Source organism: Vitis riparia, chromosome 6, assembly GCF_004353265.1.
Source record: "Vitis riparia cultivar Riparia Gloire de Montpellier isolate 1030 chromosome 6, EGFV_Vit.rip_1.0, whole genome shotgun sequence".
Lineage (NCBI taxonomy): Eukaryota > Viridiplantae > Streptophyta > Magnoliopsida > Vitales > Vitaceae > Vitis > Vitis riparia.
In genome coordinates, this window is record NC_048436.1 from 7,319,224 (window position 1) to 7,335,333 (window position 16,110).

Genomic DNA, 16,110 nt, shown 5'->3' on the forward strand with positions numbered 1-16,110 from the left:
TTTCCAAAACAGTTACAAAACAAGCTCTTCATTTTTTTTTTTTATCTTAATAAAGCCACTCAAAATCAATTGACAAAAGTTGAACAATTACATGAATTGCTCCAACAATCCCAATCATCCCCTCGTACGAAAGAACAAATAATGACTATTCATACTCAAACAAATGATTATCTTGATTCATTAGAAATTGAACAGATAAAAAAAATTTCTTCCCAAGTTACGAGATTACTTCCATGATTAAAGTTTTTAGGGTTTCAATGACAAATCACATATGATGAATCAATACCATCACTAAAGCCTTAATTTCATTTCTAGTAGCATAAGAAGAAAAAGAGAAAAAAAAAAAAACTCTTTTTTGAATTATCATCCACAAAATTCTTTATTGATGCCCTTTTCTAAAAAGAGGAAAAAAAAGAAGGCCAATACTTTTGACCAAAATCCCAAGATAGCAACCAAAAAATTATATTAAATATCATCAGCTCAAAAGTGAGCAAAATAATATAGGAGGAACAAAAAGAACCAAAAAGTAAATATACAAATGGGTATGGGTATATATCTTCTTTTTCTTTTCCCCCTCATCAAGCATCATCCATAAATGATATTGCAATGTCAAAAGAGTTCAAATTACACAGTGCACCTCAATGGGAACCACCCTTTGCTTTCCAAAGATAATAACACAGGAAAACAATTAGTGAAGCCACGTGTCTCAAAATTCTACACAAAAAAAAAAAACCCAAAAAAACCCAAAAAAAGAAAAAGGCCAAAATGGTTTCATAAACAAAAGAATGGTTTCATAATGACAACACTAGAACATTAGCCAGGTACCTTGAGAGAGGACTGACATTCTGCCACCCTCCAAGGTGGGGGACATTCTTATTTCGTTTCTTGCATGTCATCCTCAGTTTTCCAAACCACATCCTCAAGGCAGGTCGAAAGATTTTTGTAGAACTGCATGGAAAAACAATGGTAAAAATGTTCAACAAGACAGAGGAAAGGGCATTGCTCGAGAAGTCACTTCTGAAATGCCTCACCCAAAGTATGAATTCTAATGTTTGCTAACTCTAGTTTCGAATTGTGTTTGTACATGGGTGTGGCTCGCTGTGTTGTTGGTGGGATTAAGCTCTTCTCTGTGAACACAGAGACATAGGGGAATGTTTGCTAATTTTGGATTAGAATTGATGTGTCTTGAGCATGTGTATGTGCTCAGTATGTGGGTGTGTGTGCATATGCCTGTATGTCCACACACCATGTGTGAGAGATCGATCCCAAGTATGAATTTTCAAATGTTTGCTAACTCTAGTTTCGAATTGTGTTCGTACATGGGTGTGGCTCACTGTGTTGTTGGTGGGATTAAGCTCTTCTCTGTGAACACAGAGACATAGGGGAATGTTTGCTAATTTTGGATTAGAATTGATGTGTCTCGAGCATGTGTATGTGCTCAGTATGTGGGTGTGTGTGCATATGCCTGTATGTCCACACACCATGTGTGAGAGATTGATCCCAAACAAGATAAGGTAATTAGACTAAGATCCTTCCTATGATGAACTGATACCTGCATGCAGGGGGCACAACCCAAAACCTGAACCCATACATCAAAACTGGCAGGCACCTCAATAACTCAACCTAGGGAACCCTATGGATATGGCCGGTCAAACTAGCTGATTCACGGCCAAACACTGTTTAATGAAATTCTATTCATTAACAATAACCTGAATTGAGACATTGATATGGGGGAAAGTAAAATATGAATAAGAACAGACAAAGTAAAAAAAAAAAAAATCAAAATAAGCAAGGAAAGTGCACCTTATGGAACTCCAGAGTATCTCCCTTTGCTTTTCGAACCTCAACCATATGAAGAGAAGGTGCCACTTGAAATACCTAGTATGCAGGAAATTTAGAAATATTATGAAAATGATGATAAACTCATTACATATTTTTAATGAAGTTTCATTTTTATTTACCTCTGTAGCCACATTAAGGTTCCCCTTTCTCCCAGCTTTCATATTTTCAAGCCTCATCTGAAAGAAACCACAAAAAATCCCATATTTTCAGTCAAGAACTTAAAAAACTGGTACTCTACTCTAATCACAATAACATAGGTAGACAAGTTTATTTTGTTCACCTTATAGTTTTTCTTGTGAACATCAAACCCAAGAGGCTTCACAGCTTCTTCAATCTTATGAATTATCTCATTGGCAGGGCATTTTGATGTGAACCTCGTTTCTCTCTTGAATCCCTATACGCAATGACATACAAAACAAACCAAACAGAAGATAATGCAATAGTTACGACAAAGAAATGAAATCTCATACTTTAACCAAACAGTCTCAATACAAATTCTCATAAATGCCAGAAGAAATACAAAAATTATATGAAATTTCATATAAATCATATGGCACAAACTGCACTCAAATCAAAAGATGCTACTGTCTCTTGTGAAACCTACACAAATAAGATTCAGTGGCTTTTATAACTTTAAAAGGCAAAATTATGGGGGCAGATTTTGTTTCCAGTTCCACTGGACTGCCCTGGTTTAGTTCAATAACTACCATATTTCACAAGATGGCCTCACCTTAAGATACTGCCAGTCCATTGTTAAACTAAACCAAAAGAAGGGGTACAGAGAGATAAAACCTCTTTAGCATGCAAATATGCAACAGCCAACAGGATTTATATGAAGACTGTTTTCCTTACATATGGGGAAGGAGCTTCAACACAAAAGAAGGGGTCTGGAGATGCAAAACCTCTTTGGCATGCACATATGCAACAGCCAACAAGATTTATATGAAGACTGTTTTCCTTACGTATGGGTAAGGAGCTTCAACACAACATCCAGTTTCCTTTTGCATGAATGAACAATTTGATAATGTATCAATCCATACAATATAGAAGTTCCAAGGTAAAAGGAAAGAGGAAAATTTTTTTAACATGCAAACCTGTTCTATATCAAACAAATTCCCAAGGTTGAGCCCTTTTGACATGGAAATTAATTCAAATGCATTCATTGCTGCTGGTTGTTCCTCCGTTTTCTCTGTAACATGATGTTCCTGTAAGGTCAATAACAAACAAGTCAAAACTTTCTTTGAAGTCATTACTGCATTACACTTTGGCAGAACTATATCTTTGACTCACTTCTGAATCTTTAAATACAGCTTCTACATCATCCAAGTTTGCATCTCCTTTCTCCTCAAACACAGGGGGCTTATAACCTTTCTTAAACCATTCATCTTCTAGAATTTCAGGGATTGTAATACGCTGCCATAGGATGCGATAAATCAGAGAGGTAAACCAAATAATTATAATGAGATCATTTTTTTATTCATAAAAGAAAATAAACTAACCAAGTTTGTGATTAAATTAAATCATGTAATTTTAATTGCCAATAAATGTGTGGAAGGCGCAATCCAATCAGTACAGATTGAACTCTACATGCAAATCGATAATTCTCAATAATTTGACTTAATTAATTTAGATAAATCCATTTGTTTAAGAGTAAAGCCGAAAAGTCGAATAAATTAGAGGCTATGAAATAATATAATTTTGTCGATACTGTGCCCAGACAAAATCCCAGCATGTTGACCATTACCCTGAAAACCCGACCTCTCAACAGGTCTAGAGAAACATGTGAAAGTTCCATAAATAATTTCTCACCATCAAAGAAATTGTTGAAGATTTGATAACTTGAACTAACTCGCACAAGATATGAGAAATATATAAATAAGAAATATGAAATAAAAACCAGATCCTTAGCAGGCGTAAATTGGATACCCAAATCCTTCAATTTCACCCAACATACCTGTGTTGACACGACATGACATGGGTGTGGGTATGGGATCCTCGTCAGACACTCCTATTTTACTTTGGGTGCTGTCTAATTTTTTCATTAATATCCTCTTAATTAACCGAATCCATGCAATGTAGCTATAGATTGCAACAAGGAATTAATATTGGAGGTGCATATTCAACTTATATGCATAACATGCTAGCATCATGCTGGATTTTGAGTCTTGTTCTGAACAGAAAAGCTCTGATATCTCACCTTGAGATGTAGCACAACTAAAACAGCAAGAAAAGGTATTCCTCGTATGCCACTATTTATCATTACATGATGCTCTATGAATATATCATTATGAGCATTCATGGTGCATGTAACTACTCTCTTAGCCTCATTGTTATTTTCATTCCATTCATCACAAAGTAGAAATGGCAGGTTTCAGTATAAACTTCATCCATTCACCAGAAAAGAGTTTTTAAAACTAGTGTCTATAATTTTTTTACTTATCTAATGTACAATCAATACTAAAACCATCAGCTTATTAACAGAATATGAAAAAGTATAAATGCTTACAGTCATAGGGTTGGGATCCAAAATGCGAGTTATCAATTTCATAGCACCGAAAGAGAGCCAATGTGGACAAGTAAATTCTGCAGCTGATATCTGCATAAAGAGATAGTGAACTTAACAGAAAAAGATGGAGAAGAATAGGAGAAGTCTGCTGCAAAATTAATAAAATGCTCACTTTTTTATATAGGATCATAAGATTAGAATCATCAAAAGGCAAGTACCCTGCAAGCAATACAAAGAGTATAACACCACAGGACCACAAGTCTGCAGTTGCACCATCATAGCCTCTGTCATTAAGGACCTGAACAGCAAGACAGCACATTATTTCAAACCTGTGCATTAACAGGGAAAAAGAGGCATAAATGTGGGAAGTCATAATCCAACAGCTGTCTGCACCTCAGGGGCAACATAGTTTGGAGTTCCACAGGTAGTGTGAAGCAGGCCATCATCCTGCCAAATAAACATCACTGTAAAAGTTAATTCCAAACCCTCTTAAGAGACACCATAGGACACACCAAATTAGATGTATATAGAAAGAAGGAAAAAGAGACTGCATGAAGTTCATGTAATTAGAGCAGTCTTTTGGTCATAGTTTTCTTTCTTTTTTTTTTCCCTTCTGTTGATAACCAAGGAACCTTCCATGACAAATCCCTTTAGACTCCCCACGGGAACCCAAACCTTGGGGTGATGATCGCACCTACCACAACCAACACCAGGTAATATAGGGATTCTCAATGGCACAAGTGGAATCTGAGACACTGCACCTTTGCTACACATCCTATCACTGGCCCTTACCATTGGGCAACGCCCAAACGGGCATAAATTTTTTTAATAATTGATTGCTTTCCTTTTTGTTTTTTTTTTCCTCGTTATATGTAGATTAGAATTGTCTTCGTAATGGGTTAATGAAACCTATTTATACCTAGATCCTTCAATTTCATCTATACATTTAGACACATACTTGCATGCGACACTCATACCTAAACCCATGCAACATGTAATGAAACTACTAACCATCTATTTGGTTGTGGTTTGTTTCTGAAAATGGAACTGTTTGTGTTGGGATAGAGCTTTGGAAAGCATAATGTGATGTAACAGATTTTAGATTCATGCCTTGTTATTTCGCTGCGATACATTTAGAGAAACCTAGGGTAGAATGCATGTACCCTATTCAATCCAGGGCTAAGGAATGGAGTAATTTGGAGTTCCCAGCAGTTAGCCCATGCATTTGTGATCTGAAGTAAAAATCTCAAACCAGCTTTATAATTGGGAATAGATTGTTTCCTTTTTTTTAGTGTAATGATTTTAGGGTTGATCAATTCAGATCCAAGAAATTTTCCATTGATGAATAAATGGTTCATTTCTAAGAAATGTGATTATTTGGGGGAAAAAACTTCCATCCTTTAAGATGATCCACTATCTTTTAATGGCAAATTGTACATGGAAAGGCACTTGGCCACAACAAAATAATATTAACAATTAAAGATGAACTAAGAAACATATTGGAGGCTTTGTAAACTCAGAAGTCATAATTTAACAATTACCCTGACTTGTTGGGACAATGCACTTAATCCAAAATCAGAAACTTTGAGGTTTCCATAAGCATCCAACAGCAGATTTTCTGGCTGCAACAAGAACCAAGAAAATAAGGAAGAAAAGAAGCTATTCAGTCATCCAGCAAAACTTATGTCAAATTATATGTTCACATAACAGTTCAAGGTGTGAAAAAAATTGCCAAAATTACCTTTAAGTCTCTGTGGTAGACACCCCTACTGTGACAATAATCAACAGCATTAATAAGCTGCTGGAAATACCTTCTTGCTTCATCCTCCCTCATTCGCCCATGGTTTACCTTCACAACAAAAGGCCATTCACACAAATTTATGAGCTTCTTGAATTATCAGACTATGTAAATTAAAATTTTCGATCATTAAAATTCATCCCTAGTTACAGACTGTCTAAACACTCAGTATATCTATACATATAGAAGTCCATTCAATGGCAAACCCAGGAATTTCTCCTTTCGGGTGGCCTCTTTTTTTTCTTCCCCTTCTTTTTGTTTATCTCTTGTATAATAAATAAATAAATATATATATGTATATATATATATATATATATATATATATATATATATATATTGATAGGCGATCAAGTTTTATCTATAAGGCAAAAGAAACAGAGGACCAAACTAAACAAGATATATAAATGAGGCACCAAATGGCAATGTCACAAAAGATAGATCACAAAAAACAACTCTTTCAATACAATCATAACCAATCTACAAAGTCAATCATGTATAGTATGCCGTAAAACTGAGGGAAAACCGAAGGGTAAAGTGACTATGTTTAGGGCTTTTGAATTGCGACTCACATATTTTCTTGGGTCATGCTGAAAACATTGTTCTTGTATGAATATCCCATTATAGAGGGAGGGAGAGAACCACAATTCTAGAGTTCAACTGCAAATTATAAATCCTAATAAAGAAATTTTCAGAACTTTTAGGGGCCTAAGGCCCCTATATACCCTACCTTGGAACTAGAAGTGACACCAATGGCATTCAAATAGCACAAAATTCATGAATTAAGACATCTAAGCGTTGGAATTGATAAGCAATATAACAACTTACATGGTGCTTACAAGTTGCAAGAGATGGAAGTATATAACTTAGGTCTAAGCTGTGAGAAAAATCATGGTAATCTTTAATTTAGTGGAGGACATGACCCTAGGTAAAACTGACTCGTGGAATATGATTATGCAGTTGAGGATTCCTTCTTATATTTTTTTTTTTTTTTTGTAATTTGCATCTCAAAGCCCCTAAAATTATAACAATAATGAGAAGATAAATGAGCATAGAATTCCTGACGTACAATTTTGTCAAAGAGCTCTCCCCCAGTAACAAACTCTAAAACAATGAATATCTTTGTCTTGCTCCCCATTACCTGAAAACAAAAACAAGAAAAAAAAATTTTAAAAAATAAAAGCGAAGAAAAATAAAAGAATTTAGCATTCCATCTGCATTCTTTGAGGAAAAAAAATTGGAGGAAACTAGCAAAGTCAGGATTGATATATACAGCAACAAATCAGACAATAATAAAAATAATAAGAAGAAGAAGAAGGTGAAGAAGAAGAACAATAATAACAAACAACCTTGATGCCAAAATTATGCTGAGATATATAGCTCCAGCCCACATGCATGTGCACACACAGAGAATATGCTCACATGCAACTATGCAGAGAGAAAGAGAGAGAGCTACCTCATATAAGCGAACAACATTTGGATGCTTTATTAGTTTCATTGTTGCTACTTCCCGCTTTATCTGCAAAAATTCCAATGAAAACATATAAGAAACCCAATACAATTGTTAAAAGATCATTTGATAATAGTCCAAAATACAAAACCCATAAGCTGCATTGGTGTGTTGAAATATTACTTTCCTTTTTATATCGCATAACAAGCCTCACAAAATGTAAAACTAGGTCTAAAGAACAATGAATGGTACACAACATGTAGAAGATTTTCACAATAACACGGGAAATTAACTAAGAAATCAGTCTAGCTACACAAATAGAGAACATTTCCAACATCTAAATACACAAAAAAGATTTATAATCATAGAGCCACCAAAAAGATACCTGTTCAGCCATTTTGTGTTTCAGAACCTTCTCTTTGTCCAGGATCTTTATAGCAACCGGTTCCCCAGTCTCAGAATTCCTTGCAAACTTGACTTTCGCAAATGTACCCTCCCCAATTGTCCTTCCCACCTCATATTTCCCAACTCGACGCTTGACTTTAGGTGGATTCATTCCTGATTGCAGATGAATCCTTCTTATACTTTAGCAGGTCTATATACTTCTTAAAAGGCTCTACCTGTAATGCATATGCAGATATAAGTCCTGGGGCCCAACTTATAGACAGATAATTTAAGGAAATCTAAAATATATGGGTATTGTGAGCATCAGCATATGTAAACTTTCACGAGGACAAAAGTGTAAAAGCTGTATCTGGATAGATAACCCGATTGAACTTAGACGTAAGTACTGAGATGCTTGAGTATAATACAGAGTGAAAGCTTGAATAATAGGAGCTTTAAAACTAATAAATTACACTAAATATCTGTACATATAGCTATTTAAGTTTTGAAAAAGATTTTTATGGATGCTTATTAATAAAGAGAACTCCATGGTGGTTTTTCAATCAGCAAAGTTGCCACTTTCACCCAAAAGAATCCAAATTCTAAGTATTAGAAAGCATTAGGGATATATTGATAAGTTGAGGATACACAAACCTCTTTCTTTGTTGTGCCCAAATGTTAAAAGTCCTATTTCACACGTATCTCAAAATTATCCCATCATGTGTGTGGCCACTAGTATTATAAAGTATATGAATTCATAATAAGGAATGGCCATCTATATTGAATTATCAAATATAAAGTATAAAGAGGGTTTTGACCCTCTTGCCTTTGAAATTTCTGCTCAAATTTCTCATAGATTTCTAAAATAAAAATGAAGGAGCTATTGACATAAATAACTCTGTTGTTTCTCCAAACCTTAAACACAATTTTAATATGCATCTGTTTGTAACAAAATAACTTATTTCAAGCACTAATTCCAAAAAAGAAGGAATGATTTCAATTCCATGCAGTGTTGAAATGCCCCCAAAGTAGATTGATTAACCCAAGTTACATCTTGTGTTGTGGTGATTGTCTTCAAGAAAATTCATAAAAACACATGGCAAAAGAGAAGAGAGGAAGTTTTTCAATCACCAAATAAAATGTTCCTATCATGCCACAACTTTAAAAGTTAGGAAAAATGAAAATCAGGAAACAAATTTGTTGCACCAAAAAACAAAAAAAAAAAAAAAAAAAAAAAAAAAAAAACAAATAAACAGAAAAGAAAGTCCAAAAGTTTTAAAGATTTGGTTTGAAATTATAATCTTCAGCTGGCAGGTGGTTTGTTCAGAAAAGAGGGATGGATTGGGAAATGGATATTTAGATGGGCTCAATAGGGGCAACAACCAGAGGAGAGTTGTGTAGCATAAGCAAAGATTGTCTCAAGGCAGTGAGTTGTGTAGCATAAGAGAAGATCGCCTTGAGGCAGTGAGTTGCTAGTAGTCTAAGAAAAGGGTGTTGCATCCACTTCCTGTTTACACAATGACCTCCATCGCAGATTCATGAAGAACCATCCTTTATTGTTGAGAGGAGGGAGATAAGAAGTAGGACTGTTTTTGTGTTGATTTTTCTATTCTTTCTCATGTTTTCTTTTGCCCTTGTGGGTGCCTCCAACATACTTCACCTGCACTTGGATTGCACCATTTTCTGAACTTTTCTACAAATTCTCTATCACTTATCAAACAATTCGAACCAAATCTAGAGGTAGTGTGACTATTGTCCATCACTTTCTTTTTCTCTATATGATGCCCAAACACAAAATGCCAAATTCTTTACTTAAAAGAAAAAAAAAAGAATAAAAAGAGAAATCCGTCAAAAGAAAACTTGTTAAAACTTAAACAATCCAACCATCCCAAACACCATAATCCTCCCACCAGTGAATCCAGCAAGCATACACTTTAGCTCAAAACCCAATGAATGATCACTGCTCCATATTAGAAGTTTCGCTTACCATATAATATTCATATCAATTAAAAATAAGATTAAATCCCACAGTTCAAAATATGAAAATTATGGCAAGTTATATTTTCAGAAAGCAGAATACTGAAGGCATGGACATTAAACACAATTGACAATGAGATTGCCACCACCAAAAGGACCAGATCATACTGGCCAATATCAGAAACAAAAACAACAAATCCCACATATAACCCCACTTATAGGATCACTAATAGTTACCACCAGATCACGAGAAAAAAAACCTAAAAAGCCAACTACAGACACCCCATGTTCATATCAAACAGCTAGCTAGAGTGCCCAATTATGGAATTCATTATATATATCCCAGGATTTGTAACTCCAAGGTATTCGTTGCGGCCATAAAGAATAAGCAAAGAAAAGAAATTTCTGAACTACAAGAAATGATTAAAAATGATCTCTTTCTGAAGCATTTTTTTGACCTTTTCCCTTCTTTCCCCTCCCTTCTCCAGAGATCCAAACACAGGGAAAGGGATTATAACCAATACTGCAAGAATCAGGAGAATAAAGTAGAACCAAAAGAAGGATTACAACATACAAAAGCATGAATAGTAAGCACCCAAAAAAAAAAGAAAAAGAAAAACAGCAAAGAAATTTGCTTAAACAGAGCAATATATATTGGAGAGAGAGCTAGAACCACAGTTACCCAAACTTCAAAATCTCAAAATTCCATATCACTGCAACACCCAATAGCATCCAGCTCTAACTATAATTCAACCTTATCATCAGAGTCAACAATATCCCCTCAACCAACTACCATTCACAAACATCAAAAAAATGCTATCAACAGTAGAATTAAAATTTTGGTTTTGAATCTGACAACAAAGCTCAATAAAAAGGAAAAAACTTGTTTCTGAATTTGGAAACCCCCGCTTTATTTCCACCAATATCAGCAGCTCAGCACATCATAAAACCCCCAAATTTACCCTTAAAACAACTCCCCCTCAGAAACACAAAATCAAAATTTTCATTCAATTCCCAAAGAACCAAAATAGAATATACCAAAGGCACAAAACCGACCAAGAATCTTCAAATTTTATCACAAACCCATGTACCCATCAACTCAATTGACACTTTTAAAGAACCAAAGTGAAAATTTTCAGCAGAAAAGAAGAAAACTACTGTACCCAAATCCCCGAAACAGCTGAACAATAGAGTCAAGGACAAGGTCCAAAGCGAAATCAACCACATATATATACGTAACATCACAGATTCACAATAATTATTAAAAAAATTAATAATAGATTAAAAAGGCGCAATTAGAGAAAGAGAGGATATACTTGAACTTTATGGAGATGATAAGAAGAAAGCGTGGTTGGGGGGTCTACAGTGGCTTTTGGTATGGGTCAAAAGACAGACTAAGCTTTAATCCTTGACACACCCATACTTATTTTTACCAACAACTGCTATACAATAACTAGTATAGCATAGGAAAAATGAATACGAAAAGTGATAATACTTTAAAAGGAAAATGGAAAAGAAAATTCTGTCAACAACCCTGTCAGCTTTGAAAGGGGATGTGGACCACGTCTTTCATGTTTTCTTTGTCCTCTACTGAAACTGTGGCCACACATTCTAGATGTGGGCAGCTGCACTGCTCATTATTTATAAAAAACCAAATTCTTACATTCTGGATCTTAATATTTAAAGGACTTGGTGGTATGACATGGAAGTCTTTATGAAGCAAGGATTTTCCTATCTGTGGTATGAATCTTTTGAAAATGTAAATTAATGTATTTGTTTTTAGTTTATACCCTGGTTCAAAAATTATTAATTTTATCTAGCAAGGTTTTATGATTTGACTATTTGATTAAGTCACTATCTACACAATCCATGGTATACAAATATTTCCATGTTTCCATATATTTCCTATTTTTTGGTTTTAAAAATGGAAATTCTTGAATTCTTATATAAAAAATATCTATATACCTTATGTATTTTAAAATAATTATTTTAAAATTTTAAAAATAGTTTTTCAGAATACTAAAGTGATGTTTGTTTAATTATATTGATTAATATCAACATATTTATAATTTAACTAAATAAAAGAAATTGAATAATTTGGTCTTAGCCAAAAAAAAAAACAACACCACCTCGATGTTAGATAAAACATGGTACGTCTCAATTTTTTTTAAAGGGTGTTTGATAATATAAATTTTAAATCATTAAAAACTAAACACCACCCAAAACCACTTAATTTGTTTAGTAAAAGAAATTTAAGTGATCATTTGTGGCTAAATACAATAAGTGAGTTTTAATTTTTATTCTATATTTATGGTTGTTGCAAAATAAAGATTTTTTATTATTAAATAATTATATATGTCTTCTTTTATATTAAAATTTTTATTATTAGTTCTTTCATGTAATAGCATTAAAATTCTAAAAAAAAATCTATTTTAGTCCATTTATTAGAGTTATATTAAATCAAACTCTATTTTTAATTTAGTAATATTAAAATTGAATTTCATTTATTTTCTATGATAAAATTAGAATTCTAGATAAAATCTACTAATCTATAAGAATTAATTTTCTATTAAAGGGTTGATGAAAAATTAAAATTGTATTTCTTCAAATGATTTTTAATAAAAGTGATGATGAAATAAATTAGGTAATACATAATTTTTATTTATTATTAATTATTTATGATATGTAATTTTTTTGTTTCAATTTTATCTCAATTTTCTTATTATATATTACCTAAAAAAAATACTATATTTACTTATGAGAAAATTTGAAGAAAAGAAATTTAAAAGAAAAATAGAAGGAAAAATATAGTGAGTAAAAAATTTAGTTGGTTGTCCATGAAAATTTTGATAGAAATAAAATTAGATTGTTAAAGAATGAACATTCCTAAATTTCCTTATTTCTTTTTTGTGGAAAATATGAAAGTAAATATTTAAAAATTTTTAATAATACTTTTTTCTTTCCTCATTTTCCATGTCATCAAAATAGAAGAAAATTATTTTTCTATTTTCTTGCATATTCCAAGAATCCAACATATCCTAAATAATTTTCATTAATTACTTATATGATCTTTTTAAGGTAAAGTTAATTATGTTTAATTATAATATTTATATATAATTTATTTAATATTTTATTATTAAATTATATTACTTAGGACAGAAAATATAATAATAAAAATGATAGATTTATGAAAATTACATTAAATACCTTTTAAATTAAAATTAAACTTCTTTAAAAATAACTTTTTTATTCTATAAAATAAAATTAGAATTATAAATAAAAAATTTATTTCATACCAATTTTATTCTTAGTGGAAAAATAAATACTGAATTTTTTTTATATGGTTTTAACCACAACATGGTTAAAAAATGGCCATTATATTTAGATAAAAAAATGACAATGTTTTTATATATATATAATTTTAACTATAATATGTTAAATTATATCATTCAATAAAACTTTAATCATTTCCTTTAAACAATATATTTCTATACTTCATGGTAGACAAGACTTGAATTTGAAAAAAAAAAAAATGTCATATCCTAAATATAAAGTTAAATTTAAAAAAAAAAAGCATTTTCAAACTTTAACTGTTTTGATTATCAAATGGTGAAACTAAATTCAACACTTAAACCTAAGATAATATCAAACATTTTTCACTTCCACTAATTTACTATTTATAATTTTAATATTATTTTTTATTACTTAATTTTCAATTTTATTGCGCCAAAAGAGGTTAACAATCTTTTTTTTTTTTTAACCATATTTGATAATATAAATTTTAAACCACTTAAAACTAAATATGATCCAAAACCAACTTAATTTATTTAGTAATAAATCCTATTTTTTAACTATGTTTGATAATATAAATTTTAAACCACAATCAAGAAATAATAAATTTTAAACCACATTAGGGGAATTTTCGTTTTTTCTAAAAAAATAATATATTTAACAAATTTGAAGAATTCTGAGAAAAACCCTAGAGAGATAGACAAAGAGATGAAAGAGAGAAGACTAAAGAGATAAACATCTAGATTGATTTCACCATTGATTAATTTTATTCTCTACAAAGTAAAATTTAAGGTAAGTCTTTTAAATAAATCATTTCTTGCTCTTTTTTGGATTTTTTTTTTTAAAGATACATGTTAATGATAAGATGTTTTTTAGATTAAATGTTAAAGAGAGAGAAATTCTTATTGTTATAAAGGGTTAGGAAGTCAAAAAAAGAAAAAAAATAATGGTAATAGGATGAATGTGGTATGGAATTTAACCCTAGACATAAACAAATATTTATATATAATATAATTCTAAAATAAAAATATAAATATTTAGTCTAAAAGAAAATTCTATAGATTCAAGAAGTGAGTTTTTGTGGAAAAATACAAAGATAAAAAAACAAAATTACATTTTAGTTGTTCAATAAAATATATAATGGATATTAATTTTGAATAAAATATGAATATTAAAAGAAATAGGAAAAATAAAATATGAAGGGTAGAATAGAAAAAAAATTATTAATTATGATTATTGAAAAAAATGTTGATTTAGTATTAATTGTATGAAAAAAAAAATTCAGGAAAATAGGAAAAATAAAATATGAAGGGTACAATAGAAAAAAAAATTAATTATGATTATTAAAAAAAATGTTGATTTAGTATTAATTGTATGAAAAAGAAAAAAAATTCTTAAATTTAAATTTAATTATTATAGGAATAAATTAGTAACATGTGATATAAAATTTTCATTAGGTTAAAATAGATTATATTAATAAGATTTATTTTATTTGTTTAGATAAATCCTAAATTTAATCAATTTTCTTATTCAATTCAACTTTTGTCACATAAAAAATTATGACCCTTAAATATTTTTAAAATATTTATTTTTTTGAAAGGTAAGTAAATATTTTACTATATGAAAAAGATTTTATGTTGTGAAAAATATCATTTTTGTTATCTATTTTGATATTTGGTCCTAATCAATAAGAGTTGTGTTGTTAACCCTCATGGCCTAATTAATTTGAATTGAATTATTATTTCATAATTATGTGAATCATGAAACTTCTATTTTTATAGTTTTAACTCTATAAACTTAAACTTACTCTTAAAGGAGAAGGAGAATTCATAACTTTTGTGTTTTTTTACTATTTAGTCTTTTTTGCATATTTCACCTTTATATTGAATATTTAAAATTGACAAGATTGCCCCTATCCTTAGGGCATAGGGTGTTATATATTATTATTATTATTAGACCATTTGTCTAAAGAAATTAACATTAAAATGTGTGGACCAATTTTAATTTATATATATATAGTAAAAAAAAAAAGGTGGAGATGAACTTCAATGACATGAAATGTGAATACTTATTAAAATAAGGGATGGGACTTCATGGCATCTTTTCTTTTCATACACACCAAACTTTAATTTTATTTTATAGTAAAACTTGCATTTCACATGCCATTTATTTATTTTATTTATTTTCTCTTAACATACCCCACAAAACCTAATTCCCATCTTTATTTTTTATTTTTTAAGATAACACACCTTAATTTTTTTAAATACACATGAAAACCTTGCCTTCTTTTCATACTAGTAAAAAAATCATCTTCATTTTTATATATTACTTGAATAATTTTATAGGAAAACATATTTGCATCATAAAATAATAGACAATGATTGGCTATTTGCATTGTAGCCTCTCAAGTTTTCAATATCAAACAATCTTGTTCCTTGTCGGGGAATTATGTAAACATGCATTATTTATAAAATATGTATAAAAAGAGAATCGATAAAAGTGCATGTTCATGAGGAGTGTATTTTGGAAAAAATAATTTTCATTTCATGTAGTTGGCACTATTCCAATGCATGAAAATGAGAATTTTTTTTTTTTTGGATTATTTTTTCATCTATATTTTGTAAATAGTGCATGTTTACATAATTCCTCCTCTTCCTTTTTGGTTTTTTAGGACTATGTTTGGTTCCTGAAAAATATTAAAGAAAGAAAAAAATTACTAAATAAAGTGATTTTTTTTCTATTTGGTTTCAAAATATAAAAGAAAATCAAATATAATTAAAATCAGTTAGAAATTTTTGCATTTGAAACTCATTTAATTATTATATAATCAAGGAAAATAAGTAAAATGAGTTTAAAGAAGCATAT

The 16,110-nt window shown here is 30.7% G+C and overlaps 1 protein-coding gene across 7 annotated transcripts; it reads right to left on the reverse strand.

Annotated features, from left to right (window-relative positions):
- Window positions 1-446: 446 nt before the first annotated feature.
- Window positions 447-11,343, reverse strand: LOC117915728 (CBL-interacting protein kinase 32). Of its 7 annotated transcripts, none has more exons than XM_034831392.1 (15): window positions 11,271-11,343; window positions 7,979-8,213; window positions 7,600-7,662; window positions 7,213-7,284; window positions 6,090-6,197; window positions 5,890-5,970; window positions 4,742-4,795; window positions 4,521-4,646; window positions 4,349-4,438; window positions 3,133-3,255; window positions 2,937-3,047; window positions 2,123-2,236; window positions 1,962-2,018; window positions 1,804-1,878; window positions 447-948 (listed from the first exon to the last, which is right to left on the reverse strand). In XM_034831392.1, the coding sequence occupies exons 2-15, from the start codon at window positions 8,147-8,149 to the stop codon at window positions 874-876; spliced, it is 1,320 nt and encodes a 439-aa protein (XP_034687283.1). In that variant the 5' UTR covers window positions 8,150-8,213; window positions 11,271-11,343; the 3' UTR covers window positions 447-873. The 7 variants fall into 7 exon arrangements, with proteins under 7 accessions (XP_034687283.1, XP_034687284.1, XP_034687281.1 ...); XM_034831393.1 differs by lacking the exon at window positions 11,271-11,343 and adding an exon at window positions 11,118-11,185; XM_034831390.1 differs by lacking the exon at window positions 11,271-11,343 and adding an exon at window positions 10,637-11,093.
- Window positions 11,344-16,110: the final 4,767 nt, after the last annotated feature.